Source organism: Syngnathus scovelli, chromosome 11 (genome assembly GCF_024217435.2).
Source record: "Syngnathus scovelli strain Florida chromosome 11, RoL_Ssco_1.2, whole genome shotgun sequence".
Taxonomy (NCBI): Eukaryota; Metazoa; Chordata; class Actinopteri; order Syngnathiformes; family Syngnathidae; genus Syngnathus; species Syngnathus scovelli.
This window is the reverse complement of record NC_090857.1, coordinates 8,912,974-8,937,203: the sequence shown is the minus strand read 5'-3', so window position 1 is coordinate 8,937,203 and position 24,230 is coordinate 8,912,974. Positions and strand designations below refer to the sequence as shown.

At 44.1% G+C, this 24,230-nt stretch overlaps 4 protein-coding genes across 6 annotated transcripts; 3 read left to right on the top strand and 1 right to left on the bottom strand.

The window, feature by feature from the left end:
- The first annotated feature begins 335 nt into the window (after window positions 1–335).
- On the top strand, window positions 336–3,804 carry LOC125977291 (SUZ RNA-binding domain-containing). The gene is made up of 4 exons (XM_049733640.2): window positions 336–635; window positions 1,374–1,423; window positions 1,500–1,760; window positions 1,841–3,804. The coding sequence occupies exons 1-4, from the start codon at window positions 585–587 to the stop codon at window positions 1,947–1,949; spliced, it is 471 nt and encodes a 156-aa protein (XP_049589597.1). The 5' UTR covers window positions 336–584; the 3' UTR covers window positions 1,950–3,804.
- A 161-nt stretch (window positions 3,805–3,965) lies between these two features.
- necap2 (NECAP endocytosis associated 2) lies at window positions 3,966–7,261 on the top strand. 2 transcript variants are annotated; one of them, XM_049733622.1, is made up of 8 exons: window positions 3,966–4,159; window positions 4,794–4,894; window positions 4,975–5,079; window positions 5,187–5,268; window positions 5,394–5,502; window positions 5,608–5,713; window positions 6,060–6,132; window positions 6,425–7,261. In XM_049733622.1, the coding sequence occupies exons 1-8, from the start codon at window positions 4,065–4,067 to the stop codon at window positions 6,471–6,473; spliced, it is 720 nt and encodes a 239-aa protein (XP_049589579.1). In that variant the 5' UTR covers window positions 3,966–4,064; the 3' UTR covers window positions 6,474–7,261. The 2 variants fall into 2 exon arrangements, with proteins under 2 accessions (XP_049589579.1, XP_049589578.1); XM_049733621.1 differs by having other exon boundaries at window positions 5,608–5,752.
- Window positions 7,262–7,492: 231 nt separating this feature from the next.
- Window positions 7,493–20,631, top strand: LOC125977229 (rootletin). 2 transcript variants are annotated; one of them, XM_049733554.2, is made up of 37 exons: window positions 7,493–7,651; window positions 9,268–9,391; window positions 9,462–9,607; window positions 10,024–10,215; window positions 10,296–10,379; window positions 10,650–10,741; window positions 10,817–10,982; window positions 11,060–11,166; window positions 11,232–11,459; window positions 11,550–11,640; window positions 11,899–11,985; window positions 12,069–12,272; window positions 12,460–12,659; window positions 12,739–12,921; window positions 13,173–13,317; window positions 13,380–13,526; window positions 13,596–13,826; window positions 13,912–14,105; window positions 14,173–14,300; window positions 14,395–14,564; window positions 14,646–14,825; window positions 14,909–15,043; window positions 15,120–15,263; window positions 15,344–15,582; window positions 15,640–15,799; window positions 15,999–16,166; window positions 16,264–16,687; window positions 16,761–16,924; window positions 17,009–17,129; window positions 17,205–17,368; window positions 17,585–17,800; window positions 17,967–18,191; window positions 18,267–18,416; window positions 18,514–18,714; window positions 18,786–18,917; window positions 19,349–19,522; window positions 19,602–20,631. In XM_049733554.2, the coding sequence occupies exons 3-37, from the start codon at window positions 9,473–9,475 to the stop codon at window positions 19,686–19,688; spliced, it is 5,868 nt and encodes a 1,955-aa protein (XP_049589511.1). In that variant the 5' UTR covers window positions 7,493–7,651; window positions 9,268–9,391; window positions 9,462–9,472; the 3' UTR covers window positions 19,689–20,631. The 2 variants fall into 2 exon arrangements, with proteins under 2 accessions (XP_049589511.1, XP_049589510.1); XM_049733553.2 differs by lacking the exon at window positions 7,493–7,651 and adding an exon at window positions 8,793–9,035.
- mfap2 (microfibril associated protein 2) lies at window positions 20,235–24,222 on the bottom strand. The gene is made up of 9 exons (XM_049733635.1): window positions 24,062–24,222; window positions 22,698–22,755; window positions 22,150–22,197; window positions 22,029–22,055; window positions 21,783–21,872; window positions 21,663–21,704; window positions 21,495–21,582; window positions 21,102–21,175; window positions 20,235–21,034 (listed from the first exon to the last, which is right to left on the bottom strand). The coding sequence occupies exons 2-9, from the start codon at window positions 22,726–22,728 to the stop codon at window positions 20,928–20,930; spliced, it is 507 nt and encodes a 168-aa protein (XP_049589592.1). The 5' UTR covers window positions 22,729–22,755; window positions 24,062–24,222; the 3' UTR covers window positions 20,235–20,927.
- Window positions 24,223–24,230: the final 8 nt, after the last annotated feature.

Sequence of the window (24,230 nt, the reverse complement as noted above, 5' to 3'; positions counted from 1 at the left end):
TCATCATGTAAAAAAAAAAATGGTTTCGAGTAGTATTTTCACCAGTACCTATTGTTAAAATGAACGAATTGGAGTCACACTTACAAATTCGTGTCTGTAACCCCTTGCATGATGCTGTATTTGACTGCAAGTCATTTTAAATAAAGAATCAGAATGAAACTAAGCTTTAATAAAAAATACACACTCACTCGCCATTGTGTTCACAAAGTTGAGTACACTCTCTGCTATATGTGTAACAAATAAATGCAATAAATCTGCAATGTCTTAGCAATTACATTTGTGGAGATTTAAGTGTGAGAGGTGCTTGTAAGATGCCGAGTGGACGTGACGCCAAACATAAGTATGAGCTGAGGCACCACTGTAACCAGGAAGGGTAGGTCGATAGCTGGGCTAATGAAAAGGTTGGCAGTCGTGTGAAGTCCGTTTCTTTCATTACATCGTCGAAAATTTCGAGCAGATTTCGAGTGAAGCGAGCAGACGTTTTTACTTAACCTTACCCGCCCCGGAGCCACACACTGCGCGGATGGGAAGTCGCAGTTAGCTGGGGTTGAGGAGCCAAAGCTGGGCGTTTGTGGGCTGTTAAAATGGAGGATGAAGAGGTTGCGGAGAGCTGGGAAGAAGCGGCAGACAGCGGGGTAAGAAACACACATAGGGCAACCTTTACTCTATAATCTTCGTGTCGATCTATTACGTTCCAGTGATCGGCAGCGTCCAGGTACTTTATTTGATATCGATCAAATTGTGTTCATTGTAAATAACTAGCCTATTACTCCCCAACAGGCCTCGATGTCGAGCGACTACAGTGACCAAAAGGAAATGTAATTTTCCAGCACATTTGTTATTTTCCTTGGTGTATGGTTTTCAGTTTAATTTGCTTTATGCGTAAAGAAATAGTTTAGAGCCGCACTTTGCACAAATAAGGGCCAGGGCACACTGCAATGGAACGTCATAGTCGTGGAGCTATTAATTAGTCACGACAACTTCAGTCTTAAGAGCCTTCGTTACTATTAACGATTTTGATTGTAAACGTCCATACGTGTTCGTAGTGTTGGAATAAATTGATAATTTATGTCATGGGTCTCGGTTTCATTTACCACGGAAACTAGGAACGACGTCACTTCCGTGATTCCGTTAAATCGGAAATCCAAGATGGATGCCTCCTGTTAACGTTGTGTACCCCCTTGCCTCAGGAGTCCTCTCCACTAATATGAAAATAATAGTTCTCTCACCAAACAGGCGTCAACACAAAATCAAATGTAAAAAATTTTGCATTGCACACGAGTTCATATATGACAAAACTCTTAGGTCCTTATTGGATGCATTGCATTAGTGACAGTTAAATAAATCACAGCTTGGTTGTACTCTGTTTTCAGGAAATAGAGAGAAGACTTGAGGCAAAGTTGAAAATAAACCAGCAGGCAAAGTAAGTAATTCATGGAAAGTATTTGAAATGGATACACAATAATAATATTGTTTCTTGGGAAACTTTATCTGTGCAGGAAGTCCACTTCAAGTTCACCTGTGAGAACTGCAATTGTAATCCAAGACGAATCTCTTCCTGCAGCACCGCCACCACAAATTAGAATTTTAAAGCGCCCGTCAAATAACGGCACTGCGGGAAATCCTGCATCATCGTCTCGGCCTTCCCAGCAGATGAAGTCTTTGGCACAGCGAGAAGCGGAGTACGCGGAGGCTCGTCGGAGGATTCTGGGTAGTGCTTCATCTGATGATACACCTCAAGACAATCCAGGCCAAGAGAGGTATGACTTTTCAGCAAAAAAAAAACCTGACATATTGGTTCCGCTCTAAATGAGTAATTTGGCTTTCTTCATTTCTCCAGGCCAGTACGTATGGCTGCACAGCCACCAGAACCAGTTCGTCCCAACAATCACGCGATCCGCCAGCCTACCGGGCCTGACGGTACCTCAGGCTTCCGACTCGGCAGATAAACCAGATCCACCTGCTATTAAGGTCAAACGTGTTCCCAAGAGCAGTGGAAGGGTGTGCGGTATCAAGAGCAGAGTGGTGTGTGAACATTTGAAACACGAAGATAAACAATGCGCTGGTCCACCCGCTCTCTACCCAACTTAACTGGCATGGTCTTTGCCATCATCTGCCTTTGTCTTTTCCCTACGTGGAGCAATAGAAGGGGCTGGCAGAGAATAGCCACATCCTTGTCTGTTCTACGCCAGAAGGAGGCTTTTGCCTAACATCCCTAAACACTGTGATACTTTGCTATACCATGAGGTGCCCTTTGACGCTTAACTCGTTCGCAGGCGAGTGCCGGGATGGCCGGGTCGGGCACTTCTGGGTGAATTCAGTAAGTCTCGGAACAACCCCTGGAAACGAATGAGCTGGCCCTTTCATGGGAAGTTGAGCAGGTCATGCTTTCCGATAAGGCGGGTTCAGGCGGTTAAGTATTTGTGTTAAATTTGTACGTTATGAGGCACTAGAAAGTCAACCTGGTGTCCCCCTGAAGTCACGCACGTTGCTTTTTGTGTTTTAACACACAAGGGGTGCAAAGGAGCTGTCCACGCACAATAGTGTGGTGGTGACTGCCCATTGGTCAGCCAGATAAAATATTCAAAGGTTTCATTATTCAAGCAATAACAAATGTTTTTCTTCATTTAGTTTTCAGTCATTGTCGGTGTTGAAGTGGGCTGTATCCTGTTTTTGTTTCGCAAGGTTTTTTTGTCAAGAAATTTAATAGACTATAGTAGAGTTGAATTAAACACAAGAACTGCCACGTGAAATTGTAGAGACTTTAAACAGTCCAACTTGCCATGCAAAGTATTGTTTTTTAAACGTTTGACCCATTTATGCCTTAAATCCTCAATGACAAATTTGCTTATTCATCTAGTGCTTATTGCACTTACGAATGTCGCATACGTTTTAAGAAAATAGGGGAAAAAAAACACAGAAGTTGTACTCCATAATTTACTTTTAAATGAAATGAAATAAAATCATACGTTTTGTATTCTAAGCCATTGTTAAAAAAAAAAAAAATTCCACTCTAATATTTTACACAAATGAGAGAACGATTCATGAAATAAATATCACAAATCTGAAAACAACTTCATACTGAAATGTTAAAACAATTTGTTAAGTCAAAATGTCTAATTTGTCTACATTTTCTCAGTCTCCCTTGATGGACATTAGAAATATAACACCTTGCAGTTTGATTATTACCTCGCTTAGAATTCATTTAGGTTGAGAGAAAATCTTTTCACAAGTAGGAGAAATGTTATGTGCTAGAGTTTGTGTCTATTTTGATATTTCATCTGTTTTTCTCTGTTCTGCCTGTGAATGGAATGGCCTCTTTCTGTATGCATTGCTCTCACTAGGTTTCTAAATGACAGGCAGCAGTCACATTAAACCTGGGAAAGGTCACAAAGGTTAGTAGTAGCATAAGCTACTACTAAAGCTCTATTGCTATCACGAAACTCAGGGTAGCATATATCTTTTCAAACTGCTGAACAGTATGATGCAATGCCATTTATTTGGGACTCTTGCTTGCCTGGAAATGCTTTAAAAAAGGCACAAATTTGGATATCCCTGATAAATTCCTGAAAAAATATGATTTAGTCGCTTCTACAAAGGGGAAGCCAATTAATAAAATTGAAACGTGAAAGTAGTGCTCACACTCTCCGCAACTGTCAGAAACATTGTGTGACTATTTGAACTCATGAAGCTCAGTTCTTTCACAGCATCCGTGTAGTGTGAAGCTTACTTGATGTCATATTTGGAATTCTGAAAACTCTGATGGAAAAAAAATCCCTTTAATAAACCTACCATAAAATAAAATGTCTTGTGTTTTATGTGATTCGGATCATTCTTCCTGTGGAAGTTTGTGATAATGTGGTCATCACTTCGATTCTCGGACTTGACAGGCTTTGTTTACAAACCACATCATTAATCCTCCTGTACAGTGGGGGCGCTGTAGGAAGCACGCCAAGCTTCTTTCTCAGGCACGTACTTTTCAAGCAAGAGCGGCTGAAGTGTGCAGTTGTGCACTGTGCAGTGAAAGTCGGAAGTTGGACTTTTACCAAGTGACACTGGACGAAATGGCAGAAGACAACAGTTATGAATCGATGCTTTGTGTGAAGCCTGAGGTCCACGTCTACCGGATTCCGCCACGGGCGTCCAACCGTGGATACCGGTAAGATAAATATTCGATTCACAGGATATCCCGGAACTGTCAAGTCGCTAGGTGAATATTGCTAATGTTTCCATTATCGGACACCCACTTCGCAACGACACGTTTATATTTTCTTTAAGTCACGTCTTTGCCTTTCAAATCAAACTGAAAGCCAATTAACCTAATTTGAAGGTCGATTCTCAAACCTACATCTTGGTTGTGTTAAGATGTATTTTACAGCACTACTTTTTTCACTGGTCGTCATTATTTTTGTGCAAACTTTTATGATCGTCTTCTCTAGAAGCGGTAAGCTATTGATTTTCCGTCTAGTGGTTTAGTGCACACAGTTTATTATATTCGTTATATCAAAACTGACATTTTTGTTCATACGCTCAGCTTTTTTCCCGACATATGGAAAACGGAGACCCAACTTCCCTATTTTAGTTAAGTTTTGTGCAGATTGAAATTGTGAGGTCACAAGAACACCAAACAACAACAATCAACAGGCGCCTTTACTTTTATAGGATTAGTTCTATCGAGCTGCCACCAAAGTTGAGGATTAACGGTTCTGTTCTGAATCTTTGATTTCACTTCCTCTTGCTGAACGAAACTTCAACCACTTGTGTTAAAATTACCCCTTCCATTTTTTCTCTAGTGCTGCCGATTGGAAGCTGGATGAACCCGCGTGGAGTGGGAGAATGAAAATCACAGCAAAAGGAAAGCTGGCTTACATCAAGTTAGAGGACAAAAACACAGGTTAAAAAAAAAAAACAAAAAAAACTCACTAGTTTGACATTCTTAGTTGAGGTACAATTGTATCCTGTTTGTGTTTTTAGGAGAGCTTTTTGCCCAAGCTCCAGTTGATCAGTATCCGGGCAGTGTAGTGGAATCTGTCACAGACTCCAGCAGGTACTTTGTTATCCGGATAGAGGATGGAAACGGTAAGACGCTTAAATAGTTTGTCATAATGCAACAAGTCACATATTATATTCTTTGCATTAAATGTGCGATACAGAAGCTTTCAAATCAATGGGGGTTTTCATTGTAGGTCGTCATGCTTTTATCGGTCTGGGCTTTGCTGATCGGGGAGACTCCTTCGACTTCAACGTTGCATTGCAAGACCATTTTAAGTAAGTTGTATCCAAAATCAAATATCCCTATATTGAAGGCATTGAAAACAATCAATGATATAATTGGGCATATGCTTTCAAATGATGCTCTTTAGTTATACAGACACATAATCTTATTTCTAAAGGTGGGTCAAGCAAGAAGGCGAGCTGGCCAAAATGGAAGCAACCCAGAGTGACGCACCAAAGCTCGACCTCAGCTTCAAGGAGGGTCAGACCATCAAGATCAGCATCGGGGTGAGAATATGTTCCTCCAGCGTTACAGTTAATTGGATAGACAATCATTTTAGCCATGGGTTGCAGAATAGGGACAATGGTAATATGGTATTTGTCTTGCGACAGAACATAAAAAAGAAGGAGCCATCTGGTGCTAAGCCGCGCCCCGCGGCTGGAGGTCTGCTCCCACCGCCACCTGGAGCCAAAGCTGGAGGCGTCCTCCCACCTCCTGGTAACCAGCACACCGTCATTCCTCAACAACAAAACACTGGTGATTACATTTCTGTTCCCATGTTAAAATCTATGCAGGAGTCGGCTCACTGGAAAAAAAAAATCGTTATTCATTCATACAGTACATGCAATAGTGACTAAAAGTAGATGTGACCATGCAGACGCTTACTTAATTTTGAACACTTATATTTGAGCTGTCCTTATTTTAGTTATTTTAGTCCTCCCATCTGTGGACTCTTCTCAAGGTTTCTCATTTTCCCCGAGCTGGAGTTTTGAGTTTTTCCTTGCCCTCCTGGGAGTTTAAGATCAGGGGATGTTTGTCATTATAAAACTCTTGAATCTTCTAGACTTTGGGTCCCCTATCTCTGAAACTCAACCCAGCGCTGACTTGTGGGGGGATTTCACATCTGCTGGCTCCAAGTAAGTTTTATTGCAGGCTACTAGCATAATTGTCCAAGTCGTTGTTGTTGTTTTTTTAAATCTTTTTGGAAACCAAGAAAAATAAACCACAACAAATGTGACAAACATGAAGAGTCATTTGTCTCAATTTAACTTGTGCACATAACCACAATTTATTTGCATACACATTGGCATTTTATTGTTGTGACAGGTTAGAAATTACTTGTGTAAATATGCTTTAAATGTAATACCACATTCATTCCCATTTTGTTCATGTTTCTTCACTGTCACCCCTGTGCATCCCTTTCGACAGCTCCAATAAAGAAGATGCTGCAAAATCAGGCTGGGTGCAGTTCAGCTGAGTGGGACAGATGTGCACACACTCCAGTTGCATACATTCCATGGAAGGAATGATTGGGAAAAAAAAGATGAAATGGGGCAAAGTGGTTTGATTAACTCACAGCACCCACCCACACATACCAACCTGCCCTAGAGGAAATATGGTCAATGTACATTATGTATTTACAATCATGCTTTTTCATGGAGCATCCTTCTCTGTGTTTTTTGTAGTCATGTGACCACAAAATCTATGCTGGTTGGAGTTCTTTCCTCCATTTTCCCCTTAAATCAAACCACCTCATTTTTTGTTTTATTAGGACTCTCTCAGTGAATTCCTTGACAATCTGTGCAGAATCAAATTAGATGTATTTTTGTCGCAGCCATCACACAGTCTGTCACACTTTTTTTTTTTTTTGCAGACCAACCAAGTAAAACTGTTTACCTTTAGATATTATTATTTTTTTTTACAAGCATAGTCTTAGTTGAAGCTGCAATCCTGAGCTCATTAGTGGTCAATATGCAATTTTGATTAATAATTTTGCAAGGCATCAATGTCAATCTAGAGTTTTTAAACATAATAACCATTTCCTGTTTTCAGGTTTGTCTTTGTTTACCCCAAGTTTGTCTTTGTTTGTTCTTTTAATGTGCCTTTTACCAAAAAAGAAATGTCCTCAATCTTATTCAAAGCTGCACCGAGTATTGATTAAGTGCCTCTTTGGGAAAAAGAGTGTATAAAATGTAAACCTCCTTGTAAATAAAAAGTATATTTCATGTTCTGCTTTTCTCTCTATAATAAAATACTTTAGTTTTACAGATGTATTTATTTTTTAACTGAAAATGCTGCACGGGGGCTTTTCCCCGCGGATAACAAGGGACAATTTTCATTGTGTAGAAAGTTGCCAATAAGTTGATAACGTGACAGCTCAATCTGCATTCTTAATGAAGCGAATAGTTGGTAAATTCACACGACCCCCCCACCCCCCTTCTGTTAGTTACAACTGTGCATGCAGAATCTTATAACTCGTCCATGCGTGTTCTGTGGAAGTCCCTCCCCGGAAAAAGAGGTCAATTCGGAAGCAGACGATTGCGGCAGTGAGTGGCTGCAATTCTACCGCGGATGTTACGTTCGTTGGCTGGATGTGATTTGCTGCGGTCCACTCCCAAGAAATTCGGAAGGACGACGTTTAAATTGCATCAATAGGTGAGCAACGATGATGTCTGCGACCTGCCTGCACATGCGCATTGTCGAGCAAGGCTAGCGCGCGCTTCCACGATGCTTTTGTTTCAGTTCATCGCTAGCATCCACATAAAATAAGTTAAACTGAAGTTAGGTGATCGCCACATGGTTTCATAATTACAGCTCAGCTCACGCTGCATCTTTTCACTTAATGAACGCGTTAACTACATTTTGGTTGTTACCGATTAGATGCAAACCCATAATGTTGTTCCCTTTTGTGCCATGTTTCATATGGGAAGTGCACGCCCAATGCAATGTTTTTTTTTTTTTTTTTTTTTGCTTCTCAGTGTTTTACAATGGGGTCCACAGATGCTTACACTTGACCGTGTCCCACAGGGTTTGCGTTTTGGAACCTTTGCTATTTCCTCTGCAAATCCAGTGTGGGAGTATGCTTCTTCTTACACTTAGTTGGGAACCTTTGGATTGTTGGCTCAGATTGAGGGTGGTCTTTTCAACCTTAGAATTCAGGGTGCACGTCGTTGTGATAGTGAAGTCAATTTGAATAAAGAGGCATGCTCACAATCAGGAAAAGTCAAATGCATGCAAGTGTTAAGGCCAAGCGGGGGTCTGGGTAGGGGGGTGTCTTGTATTGACACAATGATCTTTTGTTGGTCACTATGACAATCCGAACAATGTGGTGCAGAGATCCTCGCTCTTAACTTTACATTTAAGTTCCTTTTACAGAGAACTGTTAGAAAGTTGTTGAAGTATTCTACCACTGATGGATAAATACTTCATTCATTCCTTGAAGGAAATTAAAGTGTCACAGTAGCAATACTGGCAAATATATATGTATATATTATTGTAAAGAAATATTTGTACTTCCCCTTTATGCAAATGAACAATAAAAGAATACTAAATGATCATCTCACTGAAAAAGTCAACATATCAGAACAGAGAAATATTTGTACTAGGAAAATAGCTTACATACCGTACATACCAAAATAAAAAAAATACATTCTGTATTTGAAATAAAATATTTTTCTACTAAAAGATTGTCTGGTAAGTGTGACCCAAAGTTATTTCCATTCTAGTTGAACCCTTTGTAGTGGGTCTGTGGGCTCGTCCATGCACGGCAGGAGAGGGGAAGTGTGGGGGGGTGGAGGTAGAGGGCTGTGTCTTTAAACCTGCTAATCCTGCTGCCCTCAATCTGCGTGGAGGAGGCAAGCAGGACACACACGTCTGCTTCTGACACTCTTGGCTCGGCTTCAACACGTGATTCAAATAGATGTTTCTTTCTTAAATCCATCGGAGTTAATTGTTTTGGGGAGATTTAAACATGTCTGCTGCGACGAGTACAGCAGAAAACACGGACAGCGACGCCAACAAATTGGAGTCGGTGATACAGGTGAGCGCCACTTGAACCTCACATACACACAAACACACACGCACGCGGCAAACATGGCTTCAGACATGTGTACCTGATTGCATTTGTCGTTTCATTGCAGCCTAAATCGACATTCCACTGTCATCATCACTTTTCTGTGTTGCCTTTGCGTTGCCCTGAGCTACATTGCACAATGTTGGCTGTGTGTCAGATCTCCAGCTCACAATTTCATGTGCAAAATGTTCCTCATCAGAGACTGGAGGAGAGCGTTTTATCCGAGGAGAAGCTGACTGTCCGCGGCCCCTCGCCGGATGCTCCCCCTACATGTCTACCGGCAAGAGTTCGTGAGATTGTCACAAAGAACCTCAACGAGAACTGTGAGTGCTCTCCATTAAAATGAAAACGTTTTTTTGTTTGTTTTTAATGTACTTGTTCTGCTCGTTCTAGCTACAGGGGCCATGTCCTCAGTCATGTCCCTTCAGGAGGAGAACCGGGTCCTTCAGGGAGAGCTGGCCAAGCTGGAGGACCTGCTGGCACACAGCAGAGCCGACCGCGATGAGCTGGCCATCAAGTACAGTGCCATCAGCGAAAGGGTAAGAAACCCAACGGATATCTATGCGTGACTCCGAAAGTGCCGTATGTGAAAATAACATTCTCTGCAGCACATTGTTCAGTGTTTTTTTTTTTGCTCTTTCTTTGTCTGAGATTTAGTGGTTTCCCAGGTAATGGTGCCTGGAATGAACTGAAGTGCACTGTTGCTATGGTGTTTGTTGCCAGGGGCGACTATAAACAGGGGCTTCAAGTCATTTTGATGGTGGTCTCTTGTTGGGAGGGGCACAGAAGCTAATTTTGAGCATTCCGACAAATGCTGCATGCACAGGCCTCAGTGTTTGAACACACTATACATTCAAATGAGATTAAAGATCATGATAATTTTGATTGGAACTGTGACTTTAAAATAATAAAGTGCAAATGAGTGTATTTCTTATTTCTTCCTCACGACATACAGCTGGAGCAGACGCTACGTTTCGATTCAAGTGACGGCGACCGCGATTCCCCGGAGTCTCGCAGCCTGGCTCAGCAGAATGTGGACCTGCGCAGGCGCCTGGATGAAGAGCAGGTGGCCTACAAGAGAAAACTCACTGCGTATCAGGAAGGCCAGCAGAGGCAAGCGCAGCTCGTGCAGAAGTTACAGGCTAAGGTTTGTATTAATATCTAGCTGCATCTTTGTATGTGATGTAGTTCTGAAGGCCTTTGCTGACGGATGTGCTGTGACTTTAGGTGCTTCAATATAAAAAGAGATGTGGAGATCTGGAGCAGATGCTGCAGCAGAAGTCGGCAGAGTTTGAAAAACCTAGGCTAAGTGTAAGTAGCTTTACCACTTCTATTATATAATATACAATATTTTGCAACAAAATATTCAGACAGATCTTGCTTTTATTACCAATCACACAAATGTTCTATAGGTGCTTTCCTTTAAACTTAAATTAAAGGGACAGTGTGTCAATTTTTTTGCAACCTAGTGGTGAACTAATAGAATGCAATCACCTAAATTCAAAGCATCTGCATTTTTCAACAATTCACACACAATTCAATAACGCCACAGCAAAAATAAAGTCATGTTTTCCCAATTAGGATACCAGTGAAACATCAAATGGTCGCTCTCCAGACGAATCAAGCAGCAACCTGGAGGATGCCTTAATTCGTCTGGAAGAAGAACAACAGCGGTTGGTGTCTATCGAAAACTCGCTTCTATTTCTTTTCAACCCTGTCTCAATATATTTTGCTTATTCTATTCTCAGGAGCAGCAGTCTATCTGCGGTGAATGCCATGCTAAGGGAGCAGCTGGAGCAGGCCAGTTTGGCCAATGAGGCACTCAGCCAGGATATCCGCAGGCTCACTGCTGATTGGACGAAAGCCCGAGAGGAACTGGAACAAAAGGAATCCGACTGGAGGAGAGAGGAAGAGGTGCCGCAAGGATGCTTACCAAGCATGTTTGCAATAAGCAACATTTTTCTTTCTAACTTCTTTAATTCTCCTCTCAGTCTTTCCATAGTTACTTTAGCAGCGAGCACAGCCGCCTGCTGACACTGTGGCGCCAAGTGGTCGGATTTCGAAGGCACATCTGTGACCTGAAGAGTGCCACTGAAAGGTATGCCTGATGTAAATACGAGCCTTTGCACCATCTCCACCTCTGTCCGTCTCTCCACCCCACAGAGACTTGTCTGACATGCGCAACGAGCTAGCTCAGGCGTCACACTCCGCTCAGGTGTCCTGCACGGGTCTGTCTGCCACATTGAACGCCAGAGAGGGAGGAACCTCGCTGGCCCTTGAACGCGAGAAGGCTCTCAGGATCCAAATGGAGCTGCAACTGAGGGAACGAGTGTCTGAGATGATGAACCTTCAAGCCAGGACGGATGCAGAGAGAAGCGAGGTCAACCTCAGGTCAAAGGCTGCTTTCCAGTGCTATCAAAAGTGAGGAACCTGTTGTGGTTTTAAATGACCAATTTTGTTATTTTGTATCCCAATTAATAGATTGTCGGACTCCGTGCGCGAGGGGGAAAGACTTAAGGGCAAAATTGAGGAGAAGGAGAGAGAGCTCGTCCTTCTGTCCAGGAGGCTTGAAGTGAGTGGACAGTATTGCTGCAGACATTTAATTAAAAAGATTTACCAGTTCCAGGAATCTATTTGGGGTTGGATTTCTGTATATAAAAATGCATTAAAAAAAATATATATTTTTTTTTTTCATGTTTTCAAAATAAATTACATTTTTTTTAACAAAATCCATCCTGAAGAAAAAAAAATACATATAATTTTTAACATCACAAAATATTTACGAAATCTTTAGATTGTGATTGTACCTTCTCGATGATTTTGCCTCCAGGAGCAGAGCAGCAATGACGGGAGTGACATGCAGCTGATGAGAGCTCACACTGAGACGCTATTGGACACACTGCGTGACATCGCTCAAGTGAATCTGCTGCACATATGGCCATGTCACCATTAGGATGAATCTTCATCATACTATTGATTTTTGTTCTTTACTTTCTCTAGACGGTGTTGACAGACGCAGAGTCATCAGAAGCAGATCAGGACAACTCTGTCGCCCCGCTGCTGGCCTTTATCCACAGCTCCTCCCCTGCCGCTTCTTTTCGCAGGTCATCTTCTCCATCAAGGCTGACAACGCTCTCTGCTCCCTCGGAGGCAACCCTGTCGGCGCTACGCTCGGCGGTCACGCACAAGACGCTCCAGCTGCAGGTGACATGGTGACATACATGGTCGCAACATTAGGTACACTTGCAGACATTTATGGGATTCAAAAGAAGAGCTGTATCAAATTGCGTACTTGCACTCGCATATTGGTAAATGAATTTCTCTCTGAATGAACATTTTGTAAAAGAAAAGGACATTACTCATTTTTGCCTTACGACCTTTTTGTCATCAGGATGCTCGAGGGCGTTTGCTGTCCGCCCAGTCCTCCATACAGCAATTACGAAAGCAGCTCGCTGAGTCCGATTCAGCTCGACGAGAAGCTGATCAACGACATCAAATGCTTCAAAGAGAGCGAGACGCTGCTCAGCGAGACAAAGACACCACGCAGCGAGAAAAGGATCGCCTCAGGCAGGAGAGAGACACGCTGGCCAGGTTCACACATTTCTTATCAATTTATTCCAAGTCTGTGTTAAGTCAGAATCCTAAATCAAATGTATCATCACTGCTCCAGTGAGAAAATGAGCTTGGAGAAGAGCATGAAGGCAGCTCAGAGCAACAATCAGACTCTGCAGATGGACTGTGAGAAGCTGCAGCTGCTTCTGACATCCACTCAGCGGGAGAAAGACCACCAGAGGGAGGAAAAGGAGGCTGCCTTCCTGGAGAGGGATCGAGCCAAAGCTGAGGTTCAGAGGATGTAAGTAGGCCAATTGAAACTGAGATAGTTTTGCGCTTTGAGAATAATTGTCAATTTTGGCCATGTGAAGCCCTTTGAGACTGTTTGTGATTTAGGGCTATAAAAATAAACTTGACTTGACTTGACTTAATCCAGTCTCACCCAGCCGCCACACATACTGGAAGTCATTCAGGAGCGTTTGATTCGATCCTCTTTGGCTCATTGAGCTTCTTGTAAGTTGTAAATGGTCTTTTCTTTTTTTTATGTGTCAGTCAGAAGCATTGGGACCAGAGCGAAACCCGAGCGTCTGCCCAGCGTGGCGAGCTTTCTGCAGTGAGGGAGACTCACCAGCAGGCGGAAGTTACCAAGCAGTTGCTGGAGAGGGAACGAGCCCAACTTTCTGAATCACTCGCTCGGGTATGCACGGGATTGGGCCATTTTGGTGATCCTGTTTCTAATTCTTGTTTGGTCTCTTTCAGGCTGAGAGCAGCAATGCAGAATTCTCTCTGTTGATCAATAAGCTTCAGTCTGAAGATGCAGCGCTCAGGGACTCTTTGGCCAAAATGGCCAGCATGAATGAAGCACTGTCTCAAGATAAAACCGATCTTAATACCTACATACTTCAGGTAGACCACAATTTATTTATTTATTAGGATATCCCTTCATGGAATGTTGATGAAGATCTCTGTGACTAGCTGGAGAGCGAGAAGGCCCTGCTGCAGACTCAGAAACGTGAAGCCGAGCAGGAGAAGCTAACCATCAGAGATGAGCTGGTCCGGTTGGAGCAGGACCGGATGGAGCTGGACTCCTCCCGCATCACTCTGCGCCAGTCCCTGCAGGATACTGAGATGACCCGTGTGGGGATGGAGGCGGAGCTTCAGAGCCTCAGGACTGAGAGACTTAAGCTCCAGGAGAAAGTCACACAGGTATAGATCCTGTCCTTCAAATTGATAAATAATCAAGATCAAGTTTCAGTCAACATCATCAGTTTGGCCTCCTACTTCCTGTCAGCTCTGCAATGAGGTGACCTCCTTAGGTTCTGAATTAAGCCTCGCCAGAGGAGAAGGCCAGAGGAACGAGGCAGCCTTGGAGGAAGCCGGGCGCAGTAGAGTGGAACTAGCCCGAGACAAAGCATCTCTTCTCGTCCAGCTGACGGCGTCCGAGAGAGAAAACAGCGCGCTGTCCGAAGAACTGTCCTCTTACAGGTGCGTGCTTACAATCTGGGAATAATTTTGTCTATTGTGACCTTGGTGTGTGTTTTAACCCGGGTAGGTCGGAGCGGGAGTCTCTGGAGAGCAGCTTGTTTGAAGCGCAACATCAGCTTGCTCAGATGGAGTCCCGCAGGGAGCAGCTGGAAACAGACAACCAGAACCTTCGAATGCGTGCTGACACGGCAACAGGTGAGCTTTTTGCACTTAGTGGGGATAGACTTCACCTTCACTTTTTTTTTTTTCCATTATTTCATTTTATTTTGTTTTATGAAATAATTTCCAGCTGAGCTGCGGCGTGCTCGTTCGGAGGCAGAGAACGTCCTGGCCCAAGCTGAGCGCGACAAACAAGTTCTGACTCAGACACTGAATGCAGCACATCTGGAGGCTCAGCAAGCTTTGCGCAAGGCCACCTGTGAACATCAGGAGGAGGTGGAGAAACTTGTCGCCGAAAAGGTGAGTTCATTTACATGTTGATAAATAATGTAGCGAATCAGTAGTACTGAATATCATCATCATCGTTTGTGACATCCACAGGAAGCCATTCGGAACAGCTTGACGGTGGCCCATGATGGCGCTCTGAGGAAGCTGAGGCAAGAGGTGGAGGAAGAACTTCGGAAATCACAGAGAAAGAAGGAAGAGCTGCAAAATGATCTGAGGAGTGTCCTGCATGATCGAGATCAGAGTCTGCTGCAGGCGGAAACGGAGAAACAGCAGGTTAGTTTCAAACTCGGACACGTAATGGTGACTGTAATTATTTTGGAAAAAGGGAAGACACCGTTTTATGTTCATTTTTCCAGGCTCTGTCGCTGAAGGAAGCTGAGAAAGCGGCGCTGTGTGAAAGAGTGTCCAGTCTACAAGCCGAGTTGTCAGCTTTAACTCTCGAGGCCGAGCGCAAAACCCGAGAAGCGGCTCTTTGCAAAGAGCAGGAACAGGTTAAAAAAAAAATGGCATTATTGTGAATTTTTTTTTTTTTTTAAATACTTACAAAAATCTTTTTATTTATTGCAGGCTAGAGTCAGCGCTCTAACAAGTGAGTTGCAGGAGCTTCGGTCTCAGCTGGAGGACGCGTCGGCTCTCCATGAAAGGGATCTTCAAAGTCTGCGTGAGACTCTCCACGACTTTCAGTCGCGTGCCGATGGTGCTGTCAAAGAGGTAGACAAAGTCTTTGGCATGTCACTGCGTCCGACTCTCGCCTTGTTGCGTCTGTTCATTTTCTTTCCTTCTCTCGTCAGCTCGACAAGTGCAAAGCTTCTCTGGCCGTCAGCGAGGAGAGTCGGGACGAGCTCAGACGAGAGACGCTGGAGGCCGAGCGGCGTCTCAACCAAGCGCTGGACGAGGCGGAAAACTACAGAAGGGAAGGCACGGAACTGCGTCGCAACCTGAGCGACGTCTCCAAGGAGAAAGAAACCCTCAGCCAGTCCAACTGCCAACTAAGAGAAACGCTACGGGGGGCAGAGACGGAAAGAATCAGGTGAGCACAGAAAAAAAGGTTCCTTTTTGGATATTTGTATGAATTTTTGTTGGTCAGTGTGAAGCGACAGTGCGAGGAGAAGGAACAAAGACTGCTGGTGCTGCAGGAGAATTTCTCATCCTCTCAGAAGGAGGTGACGGAGCTTCGCAGCTGTCTCAGGGAAGTTGAGAGGTCACGACTGGAGGCGCGACGGGAGCTGCAGGAGCTGCGCAGACAAGTGAGACGGCTTTTTGGAATTATTTGATTATTATTTACATAATAGCATCAAGTTACATTGACAGTTAAATTGAATTTTGTCTAACTTTAAAGGCTGTATTTTCATGATGTGAATCCCCCCCCCCCAAAATATCCAAATGGATTGTTGACAGGAAGTTAAAGAAAAAGAAAAGCATTTTAATAATAAGATGTCTTTCCAGCTGAAAATCCTGGATGGAGAGAAAGATCAGAAAGACAGGGAAGTGGCCGAGCTTCAGACCCGCTTGTCCTTGGAGGAGCAGCGTGAGGAAGACCGAGCGAAAGACGTTTTTACACTCAAGCACAAGTTGACTGAAGCCGAAGCTGTTCAAGACTCCCTGAGGAGAGAGGTGAGGATATGGAAATTATTTAGTTCAGACTATAGAGTCAACATCCTTAGCGTCATCTAGACACCAGGAGAAAAACATCTTCACGTGTCCCTTTCAGCTCACCCTGTTTCAGAAGCGGCTGGCCGAGTCCGAGTCCGGCTGGCGGCTTTCCGAAAGAGAATTAACCGCTCAGCTCCAGGAGGCCCGAGGCTGCGAGAAGAAGCTGCAGGACGAAGCCAAGAACCTGACGTTGCGCGCACAATCGGCCCAAGACTCTGCCGGCACGTACAGCCTGCAGCTGAGTGAAGCCCAGGGCCGACTGGCCGCCACGGAGGCGGAGCTAATGCGGGCCGAGGCCTCCAGGAGGGACCTGGAGTTTCGTCTGAACGGCCTCCAGTCGACGCTGACCAGAACGCTGGGCATCGGCGCCGGAGGAAGAGGGGTCAGAGGGAGGAGCCCTGGAAGCAGCTCTGCATCACCCAGCCCCATGTCACGCCATCACAGCATCTCTCCACTGCGCTCCTCTCTATCGCCCCCTAAAGGTATCAATGTGCATTAGATCAGATGACCCTGCATCATTTTCAGCTATTTAAATGTTGTGTTGAATTTTTACAGAATTTAAGACAAGCACCCCTGACAATACTCTAGGCTCCGGGGCTGGTTCTCCTGAAAGGGGTGCCACACCTCTTCCACTCTCCCAGTCAGAGTTGGACCCTGACAGTCTACGAAGTGGTCTGAAGGAATTCCTCGTGGAACTCCGTGAAGCACACAAAGAGCGGGTAAAGGGGGGAAAAAAATCGACTTGTTCCGATGGATGGATGGAACAACACGCCAGTTGTTGAAATACACATCTTGTTTTAAAGGATGACGCTCTGTGTCAGTTGGGCGCCATTCAGCGAGAGGCGGATGAGTTGAGGGCCGATCGAGATTTGGCTCAGAGTCGTCTCGCTCATCTACAAAAAAACTTGCAAGACTCCCAAGAAGGTGTGCGTCTGCTTATCACTACTGCCTTTTCATCTCATAAGCTCACAAATAAATGTTGCCTCGGTGTGTGCATAGGCAAGCGAGGCGTGGACGAGCGTCTGACGCACGCCCAGCTTCAGCTCCATCAGCAGGAGGAGGCGGTGAGGAGAGGCGATAGAGAGAGGAGGACGCTCGCCGACCGGGTGAAGGAGCTGGAGCGTGTGCTGCAGGCCTGTGAGGCGGAGAAGAAGCACACACAGGTACACACACCGGATGAACACCACACGACACTCAACAACAATATGTGATGAAGATTACACAATAACAGCAGATGGCTTTCACCACGTGTCGCTTCATGCTATGCTCCCCTTATGTCTTCTTGTGATGCCAGAAAACAACAAAAATAGATTTTTTTGTATGTTTTATGAGCTTAACTGGAAATTAAATGGATTGTTTGGTCATTTCTGTCCTTCCAGGAACAACTGGATAAGCAGCGAGCTACCGAGGTGCGTCTGGAGGCTGAGCGGAGGCGCCTGCGGGAGGCGCTGGAGGCGTCCGAAGCGCGGGCCACCCGGGTGGAAGTGGGAAGGCGGAGTCTGGAGGGCGAGCTGCAGAGACTCAGACTGAGCCTTGGAGACAGGGAGGCCGAAAGCCAGGCCTCCCATGATCGCCATGACGCTCTGCTCAAGCAGGTGCAGTTAGATCCTTTATTATTAATAATTTATTTGTTGATTTATTAATTTTTTTAATGTTGTTTGTTGCTAATATTTTTAGCCCACTTATGTATACAAATAAGGTAGCCAAAACATTAAAAAAATAATGATAATTATCTCTCAAGCTATCTTATCTCAATTACAGATAGCAGATGGAGAAGGCCGAGTGGCCGCGCTTCAGACGGAAGTGGAGCGACTGAGTCAGGCTCTCCTCAAAACCGAGGAAAACGAAGCTCTGCTGCGGGAGAAGAATGCCTCCCTCAACCAGAGTCTTCAGGAATTGGTGGCTGCTCACGGCAGCGCTCAAAGCCGCCTGACTTCCCTTCAGAAGGCTTTGAGTATGACAGAGCAGGAGAAACAGCACCTCCAGGTGGTTGCAAATAAAAGCAGTGAGGACAAAAAAAAAGTTGCGGGCGTGCTCATCTGATCATTCAATCTCCATCAGGAGCGAATCGATGAATCTCGGTCGTCCTTAAGCGAAGCCAGGCGGAACATGACCTCCCTCAACGAGCGCATGCACAGCCTGCAAAGTGAGCTCCACCAGAACCAACTACAACGAGAGCAAGTGGAGGCCGAGTTCATCAAAACCCAGGAGGTGGAGATCACGTTCACTCATTCCATCATCGTGACCTCCGTGTTTTATCCATATAACTTCTCAAATGTCGTCTGTGTTAATGTTCATTGCGCGGCAGTCTTTACGTCAGCGATCGGCCAGTCTCGCTGAGGCTCAGCACGGTGCCCAAGCGGCACAGATGGAGCGAGCCACGGTGGAGGAGCGTCTACGCGCTTTGCAAAAGGCCGTGGCCATGCTGGAAACGGAAAAAAAAGATGCCGAGAGGCAGGCAGTGAGATTGGAGAAGGATAGAAATGCCCTGAGGAATACGCTTGATAAGGTATCGTCTCCCGAGATGAGGCTTTTGTAGCTATGTCTGTATGAAAAGTCTTGAAATGCATCTCGCCTCAGGTGGAACGTCAGAAGCTGAAAAGCGAAGAGGGCACCATGCGGCTTTCGGCCGAGAGAAACCGCTTGGATCGCTCCCTGAACACGGCGGAACAGGAGCTGCAGGAAGCCCAGCAGCAGATCCTCATTCTGCAGGTACATTTTCATGTTCAGGTCGGAATGGAGTTCAAAATACACACTTTATGGGTGTCTCAGATGTCATCAACCATTTGTCCACGTTAATAAACTTCAGTGTCACACATTTGTGCTAATAGTACGCACCAAATGACATCAAGTGTGAAATGTAAACGACGGACCTCCTGTTTTATTCAATATGTGTTGATTTAAAAAAAAAAAAAAGATGGCAATGTCGTCTTATATGCTGAAGGTGGTTCACAATGGCTAGACTGTAACACAATTCAGTTCTTCTTTTTTATACTTCACAATGAATCGCCCGGGCCTTCATTAAGGATGATGTCATCCGGCCCCTTTTTTCGTTTTATAGACTCGCTTAATGTTCTGCCTTTGACGCCAGCCTTTGTCTGCCTTCTCTTTCTCAACGTGTGTGGGTGTGTTGTCATGAGTAGACACAGATGGCTGACATGGAGCATTCCCAGAGCTTGTGTGAGAGTTTGGTCAGGCAGCGTGATGAGACCCAGCAGGAGGCCGAAAGGCTCAGGGCCAGTTTCAGGGACCTGGAGAGGACTCTGGGATCCCGGGAACGCACGCATCGACACCGGGTTAAAGGTCTCGAGGAGCAGGTAGAGTCATTTTGTCAAAATGAAAAAATTAATTCTTAAATGGATGATGTAGTGACAAATCTTCTTGTCCATCCTGGAGGTGTCGACCTTGAAGGAGCAGCTACTACAGGAGATGAAACGGCGACAGCCTTCACTTCCGTCCTCATTTCTTTCAACGACCAACTGAGAGAGCAGTAGCAGCGGCCCGGTCCGGTCACCATCAGGGAAAAAAATCGTCTTCACCGGTGACCCAAGGCAAAAATGTGCACTCACAATATTAGGTACATCTGCACATTTGGTGTACCTAATGAAGTGGCCGCTAAGTGAATTATAGCCTACCTGCCATTTGAATGAAGTATAAGCTATTTATCGTTCACATTCCCATGAATAGAAGAAAGAGCTGCAATACCATTATTTTAGTACTAACGATAAAAAGTCATGTGCTTTGGGTGACTATAAAATAATATTTTTTTTAATTATGATTAATTCAATGGTATTGGCTCACTGTGTAAATTCTGCAGGGCTTTCCCAAACTTACAGATTAAAGCCAGATGACATAAATTTACAAAAATACATCCTATGTTGTCAAAATATGAAAAGGAAATCTTGTTAACAAAAAAATGGGACCTTTTTGGGTCCCAACGTTAAGTTTGGGGAACTCTGTGATGATTAACACTGGCACATGTACAGTATGTATGTAACATTGAATAAACACTCAGTCACAAGCCAAAAATCAAAACAAAAAATATCTTTTATTATCTTTTAATCGTGATTTTCAAAGCAGCAGTATAGCGCTTTGGGAGAAGTTTTCTCAAAGCATTTTGTTGCACGCTTTCTGCTCAAAAAGCTGAGGTCATCTTCTTGGCTGATGTCAGTGACTGCTTTGAGTGAATGACTTTTTTTTTTCCTTTAAAGTACAGTATACGAAAACAACTTAGAAAGCAAGCGATTAATACGGTCGGTACAGTATGCCAAAAAAAAAGAGATCTCCGCAGCTAGTCGCATCTCTAATACAGCACCAGTGTGATGAGTTTATAGCACCAGTGATTTGTACAATCATCAAACATTCTTTGGAGTATATTGATCCCATACAAACAGTTGTACATGTGAGGGAAGGGGCGGGGCAAAAGGCGGTGCGTGAAAAATGGTATGAGACGTTATAGCAGTGATTCCCAAATACAAGCTCTTACGGAAGAAATATTATATCAATCCAAAAAGTATTACTGACTTAGTAGAAATTTGTTGATCTATTATACCAGCGACCTATCATGACAGCCAAACTAAATTTGTGACATTTTCAGTGAGCCACGTTCTACTCTCAGGTGACAAGTAAGCTAATATGTGCCTTGGGTTAAGAAAGGTTGGGAAACACTGCTTAAGGTGAGGAAGGAGAAAAGTGGATTTAGTTTCTCCAAGGGGGTCTCCATCAGCAACCACCACCGCAGCTCTTCCCACAGCTCGCCCCCACGGACCCGCAGTGGCCGCTCACCGCCGCCACACCGCAGCGCGAAAACTGGTCCCGGCATAGATCAGCTACACACACGGGTGAGTTGATTCCCAGTCAGAATACAAAATTAAAAACTAAATGTAATGAACTGACCTCTGAGCAGCTCTTCATGTGCACACACGGTCCTCACGCACACCTCCCTGTTGATGACGTACACACGCCTCAGACTGCAAAAACAAAGAAAAGAGATCAAAAATCCGGATGAAATTTTGTTGATGAAAAAGGAGTGTCTTCTTTTGAAAGCTGATTAAATCAAGAAACCGTCTTAAGAAACTGTGGATGGAAGGTTTTTAACGAAATTGGTCTGTGTGGCGTTTGCATCTGTGACTATTTAATTTCCATCCAAACTGAAATCCTTGAGGCCATGTTGGCTGACTGAGTTCAGATGGACTTTCTGGCTAATAAATCGAAAATAAATAATGACATGGTTTGGGGATGCTCGGCTGAATAGCTCATTGTGGTTAAGCGTTTCCACGTGCGACCTACCTGTAAAAGCAGAGACTGTTCAGGCATTGCTTGCATGGTTTGTGCACGGAATAAAGTCTGGTGCAGGGATACTGCTCCTCTCTGCAATCTGGAAGTCCGACATACACAACGTTTACTAAGAAAAATTCCTCCATGCATAGTCAATAACTTTAATTTTTTTATTTTTACCAAGAGGTCCGGGCTCTGTGGGCTCCGTCTCCAAATCATTCTCTGATATCCATATGAAAAGAAAAGAAATCTCAGAGTCATTCTCCAGATGGAAATTTAAAGCTTTAGCAGACATAGTACCTGGTTTTTCTGGACGGATCACGGGATCCACTCGAACCTGCTGCTGGAAATTTCCGGCAGCAGAATCGTGATTCTCAGAATATGAATTCTCTGAACAGAAGGAAACAAATTATTTTTAGTTACCATTTGAACTGTACTTGCACAATCTAATGACAATTTGAAACTCGTACATAATATTATGGAGCACTTTAAGTCAAAAGTTAAATATAATCACATAATGCATGGATGATTCAAATTATGCTTTACCTGGGAAATAATCAGGACCGTAGTCCTCTAGAAAAGAAAACAACACGTAGATCAAGACTTTTGAAAGCATTTGTGTTGCCAAAGTAGAATCAATTTTGATAACAGTATTTCGTAAACTCACCAAAAAAAGGAATTGGTTCCTGGTACGGAACTTGGGCAAGCAGCACAACTGTTGATGATTCAGACAGGAGTGATCAACAATATTTTATGATTATTTAAATTTGAGTTCATTCATTATGTGAGTGTGTTTGACTCAATTCAATTTAAAAAGAGGTATTGCAGGAATTAATTTCCTCTAATATTACTTTTGTCACTAAGGCCAATTCCTACCTAATTTTTTACATTACAGAACATCATGATTGATAGTGATGAAATATTGAAATTTCTTGAGATATTGAATTTTTGTTAGCTGTGAGCTAAAATAATAATAATAAAAATTATGACAATCTCCAAACACGGTTTGCATGAGTAGCTCACGGGCCTATTCTAAAAATCGAACTGCGCTTCAACATACTAAGAGCTGTTTGTAATACTAATTAGCTGTTCAGCTCCATGAGAAAGTCAAAATATCAAAATAATGTTTTACAGTGCTGGTTTTGAATCTCATTTAATTTTGTGAGTGTACCAAATGTCCTTCCTGTCACTTTATTAGGAACAAGGTGTCGTTACCTGGCATGCAGAACAAGAGGAGGGCTCTCATGGTCACTCTGGGAGGAAGTCAGACTCACTGTGGAGAAAACCAAAATGGATAAACGTGAGCAGCAGCAGTTTTGATTTTTGCCTTCGTGTCCTTTGTGACCCCCAACTACACACAGCCCCCCACTCACCCCCCTCTACTGGCCCCAGCTAAAAAAAATAATAAAAAATTAAGGGGGGTTATAACAGCAAGAATGTCGAAAGTCTCTCCTTGCTAAGAACAATCGCTCTGTTTTCCCACTTTCCCCCCTCTCTGCAGCAGACAGTCTGGGGCTGCATTCCAGGAAAAGAAACAGTGGACCCCGTCACCCACTCTCTCATCACCCCCTCCCTCCCTCCCTCCTTCTCGCCGTCTGCGTCCACATCCCTCATTTCCCTTCTGTCGCCCCCTCCCTATATTTGCCCCCCCCCATTTTCTTCATGCAACCAAATGGTCTCCTGTTTGAGTAGAGAACCTAAAAACACCAAAGGCACGAACATACGTGAATGACATCATTGAAATCAATCTAAGGCTGTCTCCTCCTTCTAACACTAATGATGTTGTTTTTCTACAATGTGGAAAAATGTTGACGCTCCTCCTACAGTTTCTCCACTATACTGTACGTCATCTACGCTACATTAAGCATCTGGGATTTTTTTTTTCTTCCTCATTGGATGCTTGTTGCAAGTTTTGGAAAGTTTTTGTAGTTTTGTTGTTGACAATATTGTAATTGTGGGATGCACAGGTTAAGTAAAATCTAATGTTTGGGACACACTAGGTAAACACACAGACGGGCAAATTCCAATGGTGCATCACAGTGGCATCGAAGGCCATATGCTTTCACAGCACACATCTGGGAGCTATTAACCCCCCGCCCGTCCCCCCTTCTCCATCCCCTTCCTCACCATAGACCTCCACAATACACACCCCCCACATACACTTACGAACTAAATTCTCAGGACTGAAACCGAACCCTGAATACGTTGAAATTGAAGCTTTTCTTTGTAATTTCCAGCTAAATGAATTAAAACCTGACTAAAAATCTCTTTCCCTCCCACCCCATCTATTTGCCCTCATTGACCCCCTTGTCTGGTAGTTTTCCCCCCTTGGCAAACTGGCAGGGGCTTAACTGTAGCCCCTCCTCCCTGCACCCCCCCTCACTCCCCAATGAAAACACACGGCCACATGACCCCAGCACCTCCATGCAAAGCAGTGTGAAGAAGTTGAATTTATTTAAAAAACACACACAATCAGTTGATTTCGTTTTCCAACTTCAGTTGAGTCAAGCAAATGACAAACTGCAAATGCATGCAGATGAGATTAAACAGAGGAGGCAAAAAAAAAAGTGCCCACTTACCAAAACTGGATCAATGTGCTGCGACTGTCCTCCACCTTTATGCGCCCCGTGAGTGCTGGAGGACTTTGCAGCGCCACATTGCACCACCCCGCATGTCGAGTCTCCTCCCCGTCCAGCCTCCCGTGCATGCATGCGAGCAGGCCCCGCATCTGGATGCACCAAAAGCTGC

What these genes read in the sequence shown, in the direction of transcription:
- LOC125977291 (XM_049733640.2), top strand. Translation starts at nt 585, where the DNA reads ATGGAGGATGAAGAGGTTGCGGAGAGCTGGGAAGAAGCGGCAGACAGC. An exon ending in AAGAAGCGGCAGACAGCGGG is followed by an intron (nt 636 to 1,373) that starts GTAAGAAACACA and finishes CTCTGTTTTCAG; the next exon opens with GAAATAGAGAGAAGACTTGA. An exon ending in AAAATAAACCAGCAGGCAAA is followed by an intron (nt 1,424 to 1,499) that starts GTAAGTAATTCA and finishes TTATCTGTGCAG; the next exon opens with GAAGTCCACTTCAAGTTCAC.
- necap2 (XM_049733621.1), top strand. Translation starts at nt 4,065, where the DNA reads ATGGCAGAAGACAACAGTTATGAATCGATGCTTTGTGTGAAGCCTGAG. An exon ending in CCGGATAGAGGATGGAAACG is followed by an intron (nt 5,080 to 5,186) that starts GTAAGACGCTTA and finishes TTTTCATTGTAG; the next exon opens with GTCGTCATGCTTTTATCGGT. An exon ending in CCATCAAGATCAGCATCGGG is followed by an intron (nt 5,503 to 5,607) that starts GTGAGAATATGT and finishes GTCTTGCGACAG; the next exon opens with AACATAAAAAAGAAGGAGCC.
- LOC125977229 (XM_049733553.2), top strand. Translation starts at nt 8,967, where the DNA reads ATGTCTGCTGCGACGAGTACAGCAGAAAACACGGACAGCGACGCCAAC. An exon ending in TGCAGAAGTTACAGGCTAAG is followed by an intron (nt 10,216 to 10,295) that starts GTTTGTATTAAT and finishes CTGTGACTTTAG; the next exon opens with GTGCTTCAATATAAAAAGAG. An exon ending in GCGTGCTGACACGGCAACAG is followed by an intron (nt 14,301 to 14,394) that starts GTGAGCTTTTTG and finishes AATAATTTCCAG; the next exon opens with CTGAGCTGCGGCGTGCTCGT.
- mfap2 (XM_049733635.1), bottom strand. Translation starts at nt 22,728, where the DNA reads ATGAGAGCCCTCCTCTTGTTCTGCATGCCAG. An exon ending in CCTCTTGTTCTGCATGCCAG is followed by an intron (nt 22,198 to 22,697) that starts GTAACGACACCT and finishes AATCATCAACAG; the next exon opens with TTGTGCTGCTTGCCCAAGTT. An exon ending in CGGTCCTGATTATTTCCCAG is followed by an intron (nt 21,873 to 22,028) that starts GTAAAGCATAAT and finishes CCTTCTGTTCAG; the next exon opens with AGAATTCATATTCTGAGAAT.